This window comes from Boleophthalmus pectinirostris, unplaced genomic scaffold, assembly GCF_026225935.1.
Source record: "Boleophthalmus pectinirostris isolate CB_2022bp ecotype Guang Dong unplaced genomic scaffold, ASM2622593v1 HiC_scaffold_4, whole genome shotgun sequence".
Taxonomy (NCBI): domain Eukaryota; kingdom Metazoa; phylum Chordata; class Actinopteri; order Gobiiformes; family Gobiidae; genus Boleophthalmus; species Boleophthalmus pectinirostris.
In genome coordinates, this window is record NW_026571353.1 from 7,605,726 (window position 1) to 7,622,636 (window position 16,911).

The 16,911-nt window shown below is 38.4% G+C and overlaps 1 protein-coding gene across 1 annotated transcript; it reads right to left on the minus strand.

Annotated features, from left to right (window-relative positions):
* Positions 1-1,800: 1,800 nt before the first annotated feature.
* Positions 1,801-16,621, minus strand: traf2a (Tnf receptor-associated factor 2a). Its single transcript, XM_055161900.1, has 11 exons — positions 16,257-16,621; positions 14,887-14,965; positions 14,080-14,178; positions 12,145-12,306; positions 10,363-10,437; positions 10,188-10,262; positions 7,568-7,786; positions 5,134-5,394; positions 4,242-4,419; positions 3,323-3,471; positions 1,801-2,485 (listed from the first exon to the last, which is right to left on the minus strand). The coding sequence occupies exons 1-11, from the start codon at positions 16,442-16,444 to the stop codon at positions 2,267-2,269; spliced, it is 1,704 nt and encodes a 567-aa protein (XP_055017875.1). The 5' UTR covers positions 16,445-16,621; the 3' UTR covers positions 1,801-2,266.
* Between the last annotated feature and the right edge of the window lie 290 nt (positions 16,622-16,911).

Consider the following 16,911-nt stretch of genomic DNA (forward strand, 5'->3'; position numbering starts at 1 on the left):
AATGTATGTTTTTCAAGGTTTTTTCAATATACACTTAACACTTGTGACTAGTGAGCTTTAAGTCATGTTCAAATGTGTTGTTTACCTCATCAAAAACATGGTTGGAGTTGTGTTTTGTTTCATTCACACATGTTTGAGTAATCCTTTATACTTAGCTTGTCTACATCTCCAAAGCTCAAAATGCTCTGTTCCACGATGTGATGTAATGAAGTGAGCTTTTTCAAGTTATTGGCTACCTTTTACATTTTATTCAGTAGAGACAGGCAATTCCAGGGTTGAAATTATTCAAATGACTCTGAGTTTAAAAACACAGTGGAGATTCTGTTCGAGAGAAGAACCTAAATCTGCAGGATTTGTGTGTTAAACATGTGTGAGTGAAACAAAACACAACTCTGGGAATATTTTTTGATGAGAAAACAACATTATAACATAGATCAGAAAATAGTGCAATATGGGACCTTTAGTAATAAAATAAATGCAATAAAGATTAGTTTAACGGCATAAAGTTGAACATTCTAGACCAGGCATGTTACAGGCAGGCTATACTGCTTACAGTAAGAATAAATGTTTTTTCAATAATTTTGCAATAAAAACACCTGTAACTGAATCAATGCAAGATAGATCGGTTTAACATTATGGAACATTCCAGGAAAGTAATATCTCCATGGAGACAAGAAGGTGACAGACCTCCTCACAAGAAAAGTAAGTGCACATTTAAAGGTGAACTTTTCTGGTGGAGGGTTTGTCAAATGCTTTTCTCCATGGAGATGTTATTGCTTTGTCTAGAATGTTTCACAGTATGGCATTAATTATTCTATCTTCATGGAGACCAAACCAGACCAGGTCAGATCTGTGAAGAGGAGACCCTGCTCACAGTCAGAATGCCTGTTTTTCTAGGTATTTTTGAGCTTTAAACCCACCTGTAGTTGAATAAATGTGGAGCTTGTTAATGTCATACTATGGAACATTCCAGGCAAAGTAATGGCACAATCCATAGAAACATGCAGGTGACAGACCCCCAACCAAAACGTTGCATAGTGCACCTTTCAGCGTATACCTAACGTTGAGCAGAACCATTGCACAGTTACATCAGTGACTATGGTAACAGAAGAACATTTCAAAAACAGGTGCCCCAAACATAAATATAATATCAAATATAATTCAATTTATTCAAAACTTGTATGAAATATATGATTTCTTTCTCACAAAATAGGTCATATTTCCATTTGGGCAGATCGGCTGGAACATTTAGTAACTTCCATCGTAACTTCAACATGCAACACCTCAAAAATAACATAAAAAACAATCACACGAAACCATCCAAACTAAAATACTGCACTCGGAATTCACTGAATTCAAGCAATGTGCACCACGAATGACCACCATGAACACTGGAGAGGTGAGGGACAGTGGACCAATGGTGAACTACTGCACTTTTAACATGTGCAATTCTCAGCAACACACAAAGTGACATCTGCGGATCTAAATGTCAGTGCACAATGAAACCTACGGCTCTATCACTGGTGTTAGTAACAGCTGGACTAACTAATGATGAAACAAGGCTCATTATGTGCAGTTTCTAGACTGAATTCTATATTAAAAACACTTTAAAAGAACATGCACCCTTGGCTTACTGGTCACAGTAAACTTGAGACTAGAGAGTTGCGCAAAACTGTACTATACTGGCTGTAACTTAGTAATTTTGTGATAAAATCGGGCTTGATTGAGTATGATGAGGTAAAGGCCACTAAGGGCACTGGCTGATGGTTAGAGAGGTGTTGGTTTGGTCCTGCTTTTCTCCCAGTTTAGTCCACATGTAGGCTTGTTTTGGTCTGTTTCTAGTTCTGGTTTAGTCCAGGATTAGCTCCCGTTTAGTCCTGCAAGAAATAATGTACCCTATGACTATGGAAATGTACAACTATGGCCTTGGCTTACTAAAAGAATCCCATTTCTTACAGTAATAGCTTAATACTTAATAAAAAGTGCTTAGCACAATATTATAAAAGGGATCAGAAAAGTATTGGCAGAAGTAAACTGGACATAATGAGCCTTATAATTATATTTGTAATGACATTAGTGTTTTAAACAACTCCTCATCTAACTTTGGTCAATACATTTTCTTCAAAGGGAAAACACTTGATAACAGTAGTAGCTCTTCTTATATTCTTGCATCTTATCAATTACAAAACCTAAATGTAACTTAAGTATTTTAAGCCTATTGAGTTTCCTCCAGTTCTGAACAGACTGGCAGTCAGGATGAGTTTACCTAAAGCCCTGTGAGGTCTACGATGGCCTTGATGAAGATGGTGTCATCTCGGATGTAGGTGTTCTTGGAGTCGAGTTTGGCGAGGGGGCAGAAGAGGGGGCACCCGCTGGCGATGTTCATGTCACTGACTGGGCGCTGGAACGAGGAGGAGGAGATGTCCGGTCTGAAGGCGTCAATGATGTGCTCACGGTTGTTCTGGTCCAGCAGCATCAGGGTCACCTAGACAACAGCAGCAGCAGCAGCAGAAGGTGGCGAAAGCTACTGTTTTTATTTTGACTTTCAAATATGCAACAAAACTGTGCCTCTGGGTATGTCCTGATGTTATGCTGATTTTGAAAAGGATTTGTAGAAGATGCTTAGGGCCAGCCTGTGTTTGGACTGAAGTTGTATTAAATACAAATATTAAGTTTTATGTTTGTATTGATGCATTTGTAAAGTGTCCTTGTGTGACCGGAAAGTAGTTTGTGAAATTGATTTTTTCCTGTTGTACTTCATGCTTTATTATGTTAGTTATTAAGAAGAAAGGTTTAACTCATAATGAACAAATTGCTTATTAAATATAGGTGTCCCCCAGCCAAAGCTGCTGGATTTCTCCACAGGATGTTAATGTGTGAATTGTGAAAGCAGGTGGGCTCTTAAATGGCTGGGCACACCCTTTCCACCCTTTCCATGGCAAGTTTGTACTGCTGCAGTGAGGGAAAAGATGCCACAGCGATAAGACCAGAACTACTGGTCTGCTCAACAGTGTCCTTAAGCTGTTGAAAAGAGACTCTGGATTTAATATTACTATACTGTTATAGTGTGCTAGTACTATACTTACTATTCCTATGTCTGTTGTAGTACTGAATTGTGGTGGCTGTTTTTAGGTAACATAAAAATGACAAATAAACAAAACTAATCTAATGATCAGGCGTAGTAATTATATAAATAATACTCCTCCTAAACCCTTAATTAAGTCTGAATCAATCTTAATAAACAATTTGTTCATTATAAGTGTCTTTAAGTCTTTAATCATGCTTGGTTAATTTGCCAAGAACAATGCAGCTGATCTTTTACCTTCTGGTTGAAAGGCCACTTGAGGAGCGCATCACTGTGTCCCCTCATCACCACAAAGAACAGAGACAGGTGAGTCCCGCGGCCGGTCCCGTCACCATTCAGGTAGATTCTTAAACACATCTTATAGCCATATTTACTGGTGTAGAAGGCTGTAAAGCACAATACATACTGTTAGTACATGCAGTTTTAATATAGGTCTGTCACTATAACACAGTTTAGTGCTTCTAGGGTTGTCAAAAAATTAATCCCAGACACTAATCAATCCTAAAGGCCTCCACACACTGATACATGCTGTTTCCTGTCTAGAGTAAAACCACCTCTCTCTTAAGTGTTCAAAAGAGCACTATACTTCTAGTTTAGATGCAAGACAAAACTGTTATTATTTGTGAAATGTGGTGCAATATTTCAGATACATGATTGCACAGCACAGAAGAAAAGTACACAGGAAGTGGACTATCACTATCAATAACGTTAATCTGCAACTTCACCCCGGTCCGTGCCCTGTGTGGATGTAAACAGACACACTATTCTCATCTTTTTTACTTTTAAAAAAAGCTTCAAACTGGATTTAACAGCGCTGTTTTATGGACTGGGTGTCATTATTAGTGGAAGACAAATTATATGGATAATATGGATAAGAGGCTGCAATTTAAATGTACAACTTTATGAGCAGATAGTAGTCGCTGATCATTATATTTGCTATTTCCTGAGTTTGTATCTGTCCAAGCAGCTCAGAGTCACAAATCGCAGCCAAAATCAGGCAAATTCTCCTGTAGTGTGTGGCGGCCTTAAAACTATCATCAAAACTTTCCTAGCAATCATATGGTAATATCTGCAGCAAACCTGATATCATCTGAAAAGCACAATATAAAACCGATGTGTTGAGTGCCGAATGAGTGATGAGTGTGAATGTGCATACCAGGAGAGAACATGGCGGGGGCTCGTCCGGCCACAGCGTCCTGCCTCTTTTTGGTGAAATCTGAGATCTTCCACACAAAGACTCCGTCGTAGGTGGCTGCAGACATCTCCCTCATCTTCCCCTCCATCTCCACGATAGACAGGTCTCTGAGGCTAACTGTGCGCTCCAGCTGACGCACCTGGTCCACCCCAGTCATTACATCATTAGTGTGAAGTCATGATGTCATGGCAGAGGTGTGTTTGACTTTTCACAATTCTGTTTTTAATGGTGCACTTTTCCTCCAGTTACTTTGTCTCCATGGAGATGTTATCGCTTTACCTCCAATATTCCAGAGTTTGGCATTAAACTTTTCAGTCTCCACAGAAACAACCAGGAGATGCCACCAGGTCAATTTACAGGTGAGATCTGTGAAACAGTGATCCCACTCACAGTAAGAATGAAGGTTTTAAAGGCATTTTTGAGCAATAAAAACACCCATAATTGAATAAATGCATCTTATATAAATACCACATTGTGGAACATTACAGGCAAAGGAATAGCATCTCCATGATAGCGGACCCACAACCTGAAAAGTTGATAGTAGATACTATTTATGGGGGACAAAATATATTTATTTTACTGGGGGTCTAGAGGTTCTACTCCAGGTTTATTTTGGATTTGAATGTGTCCAGCGGGCTCACATGTGAATACAGTGGCTTCCATTTGTAACATTATATTATTATTATATTATTATAGAGGTCTGCAGTATTATCACTACACAGAAGTGGGCAGCAGAATAAATGAAGGAGTGCACTGTTTGTTTTGTCATTGTTCAGTATAGAACAAATCACAATTCAGTTTCCTTAAATTTTTAACATTTTTCTATTCTGTGTCTTTGCAGTTCTGTTGTCACCTTGTTGTTGAGGATCTCGATCTTGTCCTGGTCCAGGCGGTGCTGGCGGTTGTAGGCCTCCATGGTGGTACAGGCTCTCTCCATCTCGCGGTTGAGGACACACACGATGTTCTCAAATGTCGTGACTTTGAGCTCCAGCTCCTGCAGTCTGCGGCTCAGCTCACACACTTTGGTCTTCTCACTCTGCAGCTGCAGCTCCAGAGCAGCCCCCACAGCGCTGGGCAGGGGAGTGAAGGAGGTCAGCGCTGGGCCACACACACCCTGGGGAAGATATGGTATTACATTTTAACACATAAGAAAGATTAATGAAGATAAGCTACTTTTGTAGCCCCAGCTGCCCTGGGACTGACTATGATTCTATGACATGGGCATATTCACTCTACATGCATCTAATTACCACATTAAATTAAGGTACTGGATCATATTAAAGCTACCAGTCATGAGCTTATTCAATTTCTTTTTCACCAGTAGATAACAGATGTGATACCTGTTCATCCCCCCCTCACTGGCCTTTGTTCATCTCACCTGTCCTCTCTGCTCTTCTTCTGTCAGACCAAAGTTTGCACACTACCAGATTGCAGTAATGGAGATAGCACCTACTTATTTGGTTTATTTAACAGGGACAGTGTACATTAATCAACATTTCTGTAAATGTACCATAATAAGCCAGAGAGGCTATTTTTCATCTGTAGTCCCTGGACAGATGGTAAACATGGTCATCCTAAAAACACAACAATAAGAATTTTACAAAAAAGTGCAATTGTATTCTAGGTAGTGCTGTCATGCGATTAAAAAAATTTAGAGATTAATGAATTATGATCTGTAATTAATTAATCTAATTAATCTCATTTTAATCTCACCTAAAAATTGCTGAGAAAAGACTTCAATTTGAGGTATTTTCATTTTAATTCATTATTACATTATTGTGGCAGATCAAAAGACTGATATAGATTAAAAAAAGTGACTTTATAAAGTCATTTATTGTTTAACAAACCTCTCCAATTTGGCTGTTGAGCCCAAGTCTCCATGAATAAGAAACTGTTTGCTGTAAAGTAGCAAAGACGAGGAAATCTGAACATAATAACTTTTGTCTACTTAAAGACAATAAAAAGTCCAGTCTTTCCTTAACCATATTAAAAATATTATTGATAGAGAAATGCTTTATATATGAGATCACTGGTTTTAGTCCTGGTTTAGACCTGGTTTAGTCCTAGTTTAGTCCTGGAATGGATTAATCCTGGTTTTAGTCCTGGTGTTAGTTCTGGTTTAGTCCTGGTTTAGTCCTGGTTTAGACCTGGTTTTAGTTCTGGTTTTAGTTCTGGTTTAGTCCTGGTTTAGACCTGGTTTTAGTTCTGGTTTTAGTTCTGGTTTTAGTTCTGGTTTAGTCCTGGTTTAGTTCTGGTTTAGTCCTGGTTTTGTCCTGGTTTAGTCCTGGACTGGATTAGTCCCAGTTTTAGTCTTGGTGTTAGTTCTGGTTTAGAGGACGCACAGGAGGAAGCTCGCAGTTTACGCAGTGTACGCGAGAAAACACGATCCACACGCGGCTCACGGGAGCACGTCGGTGTCCGCGCAGTGTCTACGGAAGGAAACGTGGTTCGCGCGTTCTCAGGTTAATGACAATGATGAAGGTGTGTGTTTGTGTTTGTGTGTGTTTGTGTGCGTGTCCCCTCATGTGGCAGGTCACTATAGGACAGTAGTGCAGACATCATGAGCCTATGCAGGTTGTTTTCAGGCAATTTTATATTTGTTATTTTCTTTTATATTTCACGTTGGGAGAAGAATTTCCAAGACACGAATGTGTTTTTCCCTGTGCACTGCTGCCTCTGTTCTACTGGCTCTACGACCTCGTCCATTGTGCGACTGATGCCGCCAACGTTAACATGACGTTTACATCACTGTTACTGCGCGCGTTTTGTGTGGGTTTTCGGCAATGAGTGGAATTATCGAAATTAAAAAATGTATAAATGTGTTTTGTGTGTGTGTGTGTGTTGTTGTCCCAACAACACATAAAAACAGGTTTTATAATAAAGAAACTCGCATACAGAAACACTAAAGTTAGAGATTAAAAATGAGATTAACGCGATTAAAAAACATAACGCGCTAAATATGACTGTAATTAATTAATCGCAATTAACGCGATAATTTGACACCCCTAATTCTAGGTATGTGAGAATACACCAGGGCCAATCACAGATAATAGCTTTAAACACATAAATGTTAATGTTTGAAAATCTGATTTAAGTATTAGCTCATCATATGCTGCTGGTGTGTTAAATAATGGTAAATTAAGTGTGTATGTGTGTCCAATCCATTGTCCTTCATTACTGACACACTGAAAGTGCAAGTTGTTATTGAAAAAATATATAATGACAGCAGCTTAAAAAAACATCCAAATTAATGATTCCAAACTGTTCACCCCTCTGCTTTGACCCACCTGCACGGGGGGTAGTGGCCCGGCTCCCAGCTGGGACATCTTGGTCTCCAGCTCCCTCAGAGACTGGTGCAGCTCCTGCAGCTTGTGGCCGGCCACCTCCAGGCTCTGGGGCTGCAGGCTCTCCAGGCTCACTTTGATGCCCATGATGAAGTGCAACAGCAGGTTCAGGTGCTCATAGGAACACTGGCGCTCATGGTCGTGGACCTTCTCCATCTCCACCTATGGAAGAAATAAAAAGAAGACAACAACACTTTGATTCAATTACAGTTGGATCAGCTTTGCTAAGTATAACGGCGTAATATTGTTTTACTAAAATATTATACTTTTGCCACATTTTAGACTTTTGTGAATAGGGAACTCCTGGAAGTCACCAAGGCAGTACAGATGTAACAGCAACCAAGATAGAGAGACATCATATCATCAAATGTCACAGTGACATCATGGCCTGTCACAATGTATGAAGTTACAAGCTCTTTTGCTTAAAGCAGCAAATGCTTAAAGAGAGAGCATTACAGTTGGCAGTATGGAGTATCACTGGTTAACACATATTACACATTTAGATCATCATGTTGCCTTTTCTTTTATCATTTTGAATATGCAATATTTGCACAAAACAACACATTAAAATATTTAATAATTTATAGTTTTGCTTTTGAAACTCTGAGTGTCCCCTTCCTTTGCTCTCCACGCTAAGTCACTCCCTCTTCAGTGTGCTACCACAACACAACTGGCATGCATTTCACTAATGAAACTACAGTACATCACATCAGGTTTGTGACGTTGTAGTGTATTGTTTTGTATCATGCTTTTGTAGATTTATGCTGAGAGGGAGCATGGGTGGTGTAGGCTTGTGGGCAGAGCATTGGACAGATTCACAAAAAAGAGGGTTCCAATAGGCCCTGAGAGCGACTGCTAGATTATTCTAACATCTAAAAACATCTGCAGGCTTTTTTGATGAGATAACAGTGTCATAACATGGCAGAAAGCTCCAAAAAGTTGATTTTGCATAACACCCCCTCTTTAAAATCGCAGAGGGAACAATATAAACCATGATCCTTTGCTTAGTTTCTGTACAAACCACATGAAGAAATAACTTTTTAAACACTTTTAAGGTTAACCTTGCCAAAATTAGCATACTGTAAGAAATGGATATTGCTACATCACTATAAGGCAGATGTATTTTAGACATAATTTGGGTAGCAAAATGTTAAAATACACAAAAAAAAAAAACAAAAAAACTCTAGTGACAAAGTGAATATGTGAACATGCTACTTTTTCCTTTAAAAATGCCTTGACAAGACTTTGGTTCTGTTAACTAAATAAATTAAGATTTAAAAGTGCTGATAACATTTATCAATGTAGTTCCCTCTGTTTTTAGCTATCTGGCTGCACTACAACTACTAATTTAAGCAGACACTTGCAATACAATATCACGATATTTCGGTTATTGTTACATCCCTAATTTATACAGTGCTTTTCAACCTCCTTTGGGTTCTCACAGCTCTTTACATCCAGGTGACACAAGGGAAGTGTCTTGCTCAAGAATGCAACGGCAGTACGCAATGGGTGGAGGGAGCAAGATTCAAACTACCAACCTGTGTGTCAGTGGGCAAACGCTCTTAGTCACAATATATTTTTAGTTTCAGAGACAATTTGCACAGATAGACATAATGAGCAGCACAGTATACAAAGTACTTCCACAAGTGAGAAGACAGGTGAGATATGTGGGATTAGTACACAGCCAAATACTGATGCCAAATGGGTTAGTTAGTTCTACCTATACATACATACATTACTGACCTCTGTTTTGTCTGTATTGTTACTCATTAATTTATAGTTTTAAAGGGGTACTGTGTAACTTTTCTGGTGGAGGGTCTGCCAACTACTTGTCTCCATGGTGATGTTATTGCCTGGACTGTTACATAATTTGGCAATAAACAGGTTAAATTTTCAAGGTATTTGTATAGAAACAAAATAGCACATATATGTATAGCACAAATTTGTTTCCATGGAGATATCACTTGGCCTGACAGGTTTCATAGTATGGCATTAAACTCATCTGTGTTGCAGATCAGATGAACATGCATTCCTACAGTGACTGAGCTCGCCTCTACACAGATCTGACCTGTAACTGTAACCCTTTAGGCATTTTGGATTTGTCTCCATGGAAACAGATGAGTTTAGTGCCAGAGTGTGGGACATTTTAGACGCAATTTAGATGCGAAGACAAGCAGGTGGTGGACGCCTTTCCAAAAAGCTACACGATGTACCTTTAATGCCATACTGCGGAACATTCCTGACAATGCAATAACATCTCCATGGAAACAAGAACCGTCGACTAAAAAGGTTACAAAGTGCACCTTTAATATACCCCTAGAGAATAAATTTGGATTTTGTATAGAATGTATGTACGTATATGACGCAACATGGTCCAAAATGATCACTGCACAAAACATGCAACTTGTAATAACTTCTGGATAAAATCAAAACTTGGCAAATGTAATATTAAAGATCTCATTTGGATTTGAATTACATTTAATTATTTGTCAAGATTATCAGATTATCCAGAAGTCCAGCTACCAAAAACATTTAGCAAATTATGACAAAAATGTCTACTTACAGACGTATCGCAGCCAACAACATGAAATCTGCATGGTGCTTTAAACTTACTGCAGAACTTAATATGGTCCACATACTGCAAAAAAATGAAAGAAGCTAATGATCTGCAGAATCTCAGCCCAAAAAATGGTAAATGAAATCGAACAGAGTCGTGGAAAAGTTTGGGGGGAACGTACCTTCTCGCGGGGGATCTTTTTCTTGGCGCAGCCCTCACAGATCATCGGGTACTTGGGGCAAATCTCGTCATGGGCCTTTAAAACATGCATGAGAAGAATGTAGTATAAATGTACTTACTTTAAAAGGCTGTTCTCTTAGTTTACAGTAAGGACCAGTACAATGACACTTAAAAGTAAGAGTATCCTCCACTGATACTGGAACCCCTGAGAAAATGTGCCATTTTATCTAGTTTTTATAGTCCATTAGACAAACTTTATTGATACACAAGAGGCATTATCACACATATACATTGTTTAAACATACTCTTAATAAGTAGTAGACTGGTGTCAGTGGTGTTACATGTAAAATAAAAAAACTGAAATATAGTCACATAAATAAAGTATATCACAGTTATATACAAGAAGTCATAAGGAAAACAGTGCAAAGATGATATGATGATCGACAGAAAATAGGGTTATCTGTTACATAAGGGTATGTTGTTGTACAGTTGTAGGGAGTATTATCTGGTACATAAGGGTGAGCTGTTGTACAGTTGTAGTGAGTATGATATGAATGTCAGTGAGTCCAAGGTGCACTCCAGAAAATTATAACATCTTTGATTAATTTAATATGCAACATTGCAGACAAGAAACGTTACGATATTTTGCAACAATTATTGGACATATTTGCCATAAGCAGAGGAGATAGCGAAGGAGAAATTCTGTCAAATGAACAAAAGCTGATTCTTCAGTTCAAGTCAGATGCTGGTGGACACTGCCTTATATCTGCCTGAAGGGAGGAGCTAACTACAATGAAACTACTCTGAAACTAACTTGCAATCTGACAGAAATGAAGAAGCAGCTTGCAGCTTGGATGAGTTGCAAAACATGTTCGATCAAGAAAACTTTTGTCCAGTTAACAGAATTAAATTTCTCCTTTGATGTGGATCTTACCTGGTCGACTGAGGAATTTCACAAACATAAGCAGAGGAGACCAAAATTATCATGTGACTGAACAGGGCGTCCATTTAATATATGCACAGTTGTAAAGTTGATTGTAAGGGACAGTTGTAAATATCAAACATGTTGGAACTTAACAATTTGAGGTTTTGGAGTTGTGACCTGACAAACGGTGACCACACAGACTCAAGGAGTACCACGACAAATAATCACTTATGCAAAGTCACAGTCAGACTAAGCCTTCCTGGTTTCGTGGAGAAGAAAATCAGGCATAAAACCGGGTTAAGGACCCTCCAGTGTGCAGCCAGTCTTACTTGTTATCGGGTGCCAATAATTATGAAGAGTTATGTATATTGCTGTTTGTTTTGAAATTGCTCAAGCAGCGCAAGACAGGAACAAAAATAAAACTGTATGAACACTTTTCCAAAATTACAGCCAAAATATGCATTAAAACGTTCCATTCTTACTCATAAATTTATTGTTTTAAAAGGTAACTTTTCTGGTGGAGAGTCTGCCAATTACTTGTTTCCATTGTGATGTTATTGCTTTGCCTGGAATGTTCTATAGCAGGGGTCTTCAACCCCCGAGCCATGGATTGTTTGGTGCCGGGCCGCGAAAGCACAACCCTCCCCCCCGCAAAAAGCAAAAAAGGTTGGGGACCACTGTTCTATAGAATAGCAATAAACAAAAGTTACCAATCCAATCAAGTTAATATGCAAGTTTTTTCAAGATATTTGAATAGCAATAAAAACACGTATGATTGAAGCACAAAATAGATATGCTGAATGGCCATACTGTGGAACATTCCAGGCAACGCAGTAAATTAATAATGTGAAATCTGACCTTGATGTTCTTGAGGAGGAAGGGCTCTTTGCAGTATTTACAGTTGAGCGTTCTCTCGGGGCATTCGCGTTCGTTGTGGCGCTCTTGCTCGTTGGCTCTCATCAGCTCTTTACAGGACGGACACAGGATGATCATGAAGTCACAGTGCCCCTCGTGGTTCGCCTATGACAACACAGTTTGGAAAGATTGAATAGGTTGTGTTCACATGACATTATAACATTCTTTTTTTTAATACTTTATTATGTCAATATGTATTCTTGGTTTCCACATTACAGTACAAATAGTATTTTTTTTTGTGTGTGTGTGTGTTTTGTGTAATCCCCATTTTTAAACCCAACCCTCGTGTTATGTTGTAACAAAAAATACACAACAAAAAATAAACACAGTACAAATAGGTACAAATACTGGTTAATTTGCTTCCTGGTATTTGAGTATAATTTATGATGAAATGTGTAGATGCCGTGGCAAACTGTAATGAGCTCAACATTCCTGTAAGTATTTATATTTCTGTAAGATTTTCCTTTGTCAAAAATGCTTAAGCATTTATCATAATTTCCTGTTAAACAAAGAAATCATGTTTAAATATTTTTAAACAGGGTTCTCACATCTATTCAAGAGGTTTTCATTTGCCAAAGTCCCTTTGTATTTTTCATATTTTGCTATATTCTGAAGTTAATCATGGTCTCCCCATTGAAATCACATAATGTTCCATTTAGGTTTGCCTCAAGTAGCCTCCCTTTCAGATTTTTGAATGTTTTTGTTTACACATTTTAAAGGGTCTATTACATTGCACTGCATTTGGGATGGTTTTATAGCAGTACAGTAAATACAGTAATGTCCTGTATGTGAACTTTTCAGTGTGCTCTCATAAACTAGAAAGACAGAATTGTAATTGGAGATCATTTTATATTCACAGACAAAGCAGGGTGTAACATCAAAGTAGGACAGGACATTTCTCCAGAAAAACAAGATCAAGGTCAGGGGAGTAGATAACAAGAGAATTATGCGTCTAGACCCTCACTGAGACCAAGTGAGGCTCTAGGGATGTACGACAGATTGCAAAATATTAGTTAAGCAATACTGGATGACGCAAATACCACTACCACAAAAACACAATTTTTCGTCATGATTTTCTAATTAAGTCCTTAGCATTATTTGGTCTTGGTTTAATCTCTGTTAAACTTAAAATGTTGTTTTCTCATAAAAAATCATACCTGGATTGTTGTTTTATTCACACATGTTTAACACACAAAACTGCATATTTAGGCTCTTCTCTCATCTGAAAACTCTGTACCACCTTATGATGTCATGTGGTAATACAGGTGTTCCACTGTTTTTTAAACTACATACACCTTCATTAGAATAATTTGGATAATTTCAACCCTGGAATTGCCCATCTCTACTGAACATGTAGCAAAATGTAACTGTTAACTTGATAACTACAGCTTCATGACATCACAAGGTGGAACAGAGCATTTAGAGGTTTGGAGATGTAGACTGCAAATGTTTATGAATGAAACAAAAACACAACTCCAGGCATGTTTTTGAGAAGGTAACAACATTATAACATGGCTTAAAGCTCACAGGAGTCAATTTTGAGTAATACGGGATCTTTAAGGTTTTTTTCATTTTATTTTGATGACAGAGTAGTAACTTAAGACATGCTTATTTTAATTTTAATTTAACTAAATCTATTGTGTCAAAAAGTCATATTATAATATATCATTTTTTTATTTATTAAATAATCATTGTGGTAATGACACTTTTTCTTAGTATCAAAATCAAAGTGGAAATTTTACCATCTTTTACCACTAACACAAATCCTGAAAAAAACTCTTGACTTTTGTTGACATTTTTACCATATAAACAACTTTGTAAAAATAATTGTTTATATTTTCTAAACACTATCTATATCTGTGTGCTTGGAGTGTTCACCTCAAACTCCTTGATGGTGCCAGTCCAGGTGCAGCCTTCATTGGGGCAGACTGCAGCCAGAGCCTCAACCTCTCTGCGCGCCGCGTTGTCTGGAAACGCCTGAAAGCATCACAACACAAACAGCACATCAGCGACTGAAGTTTCAATCGGATGCTCATATTTCAGAGTCATTTTACTGTTCCTCTGTCTCCTCCTGTCTCTGTCGCACTGTGGTTACTAAAGCCTGAATCCACCCGGAGTCTGACCTGACAGGCAGCACTTCCTGGAGAAAATTATCAAATAATAAGCTTTTGTTGTATATAGAGCCTACAAAATAAGCTTATTATTTGATAATTTTCTCCAGGAAGTTAATTTTCACTAACATATTTTACTACATTGACAAAAAAGATAAACCTCTTTTTTTATTACAAAAGCAGATGCTACTTGCACATCAAATCATATAGGATTAAATCCTGAATTAAATCAACTGTATCTCAAGTTTCCAAAAATGCTGGTGCCTTCTTCAGAGCAGAGTAAAAAAACACATTGTTAATATATTTAGAAAATTCATTTTGTCTTCTTTTTCCAAAAATTTACATTGTTAATACACTTAATCAATGACCAAATGTAGCATCTGTCCTACCCTACATCCGTATTAAGGTACAGATATTTTACTGTGATGCAGACGGACTTTTGTAGTTTATCTGCACTTGGTTTAGTTATATTTGCATATTGTGAAATCCCCTATGAAAGAAGCCACGTAATCGCTAGTAGATGTCAAAAGGAAATGAGCAAACTCAAGAAAGTAAATATAGTAGAAGTACTTACACCTCCTTGCTTGAGAATAGAAGTGGGTTCCTCAAACAGGTCCTCTTTGATACAAGCATTACACTTCTGTGGACCAGAACTAAGAGAGAAATATGCTACCATCAGTGCACTGTTAAAATCACCACATTTACCTACAAGTAAATATCTCTCTGTATTTGTACTATATTTGTTTACTAAAGTGAATGACACGTCCTACTACAAATAAGTTGAAATGCATTTGTAGTTTGTGGGATTTTTCACTTTAAAAGGTACATTGTGTAACTTTTCTGGCAGAAAGTCAGTCAAATGCTTTTCTCCATGGCAATGTTATTCCTTTGTCTAGAATGTGTCACAGTATGGCATTAAACCTTTCTATCTTCACGGACACCAAACCAGACCAAGTTACAGGTCAGATCTGCGGAGGGGCGACCTCACTCATACTCAGAATATGCCTGTTTTTCTAGGTATTTTTGAACCTTAAAACTACCTGTGATGTAATAAATGTAAGGTAGAGCTGTTTAATGCCATATTGTGGAACATTCAAAGCAGAGCAATGACAAATCCATAGAAACAGGCAGGAGACCGAACCTCCACCAGAAAAGTTACACAATGCTTTTAACATTACCTGAAATAAGAATGATCTGGGTTTGGTAACTTACTTAACTAACACCTTAATTTGCACAAATGTTTATTAATGTATGAATTAAGTAAACATGAATCTAATTAGGCTAGTTAATGGGAATAGGCCGGCATCATTCTTAAGCAACTATTTGTTAATTAAGCCTTTGTTCATGCTTTATTAAGGCTAAGTAAGTGTAATAAACCACCAGTGCATATGGACAGGCTGTCAGGAGTAACGGGGGACTGCAGGGTACTAAATAAAGAAACCTATGTAATATTATTTATTACTATTACAATTTCCCTACTCTTAATAGATAATCCCACAGAATATAAAAAAAAATTACGTAGGCATACTTTCTAGGAAAAAACCATCCTGGAGCATCCCACATTGATGCTACTGTTAGAACATGCTGGAACTTTGCTGCATCCAAGACAGGGCAAAACCTGATGCTACGATTGACTTTAAAAGGCATTTGTTGCACAGAAACGGTGATTTTTGCGCACATTGCTTCATCCACAACTCAAATATTTTACTGTATTTGTTACCAGATGTTTGTAGGTGAATAGACCCCCATAATCTCACCAACACCATAATCCTATTGGTGGATCGCTTCTGCAGCTAACGTGCCATCCACCCCCTGCACAATAAACCCTAATTCCCAATTCATCTGTTGCATCCCCAGTGCCATTAAGCTCTAAACCTGAAAATAATGATGATGAATGGTGAAGTGAGGGCTAGCTTCTCGATAGCAACAGCGCGCACAGCTCACCTCACTATCTTGTTGAAGCAGTAGGAGCAGAAACGGTGTCCGCACTGAGCTTGCAGGGGCCTCCGCAGGATCTTCTGACACGAATTGCACAAATGCTTATCCTCGTGGTTGTTTGCTAAGATTTTCTTCGGGAATCCCGGCTTGTTGCCTTCCAGGGAAGATGGTGGAGAGGGCTCTTGCGCGGCCATTATCCCCCCTACAACAATATCGGGGTACGGCGGGGTGTGGACACTTCAACTCATAGGAGCCTGACCGAGCCGTGTCAGCAGCTTGTATCCATTTCTCCTGGTGGGCTTTGGGTTCAAGGTAAAAGAGATGTCGCTCAAAGATACATTTTACATTTGTGCAGATGATGCGTCCATGTGCAGACGGGGGAGCCGCGGAGGAGGAGAGTTGTAGTTACCTACGTCTGCCGCTGGGTGGAGAGTGAGCAGTGGGCATGAGGAAGCAGCTGCGCTTCATTGGATGGACCTGAGCACAAGTGCGCCAAGTTCAGAGCATTTACACAAGACACGTAACAGGAAGTGGTGCCATAGATTGTAAATAAAACATAGAAAGACAGTGCCCATAGTGCATGTAATGGGGATTGTGGAATTAAATGCATGCTATATTAAACATAATTCACAAATAATTATCCTTTGCTTCAATGTCTAAG

What these genes read in the sequence shown, in the direction of transcription:
- traf2a (XM_055161900.1), bottom strand. Translation starts at nt 16,444, where the DNA reads ATGGCCGCGCAAGAGCCCTCTCCACCATCTTCCCTGGAAGGCAACAAG. An exon ending in AAAAGATCCCCCGCGAGAAG is followed by an intron (nt 10,263 to 10,362) that starts GTACGTTCCCCC and finishes ATTTTTTTGCAG; the next exon opens with TATGTGGACCATATTAAGTT. An exon ending in GGCCACTACCCCCCGTGCAG is followed by an intron (nt 5,395 to 7,567) that starts GTGGGTCAAAGC and finishes TATCTTCCCCAG; the next exon opens with GGTGTGTGTGGCCCAGCGCT.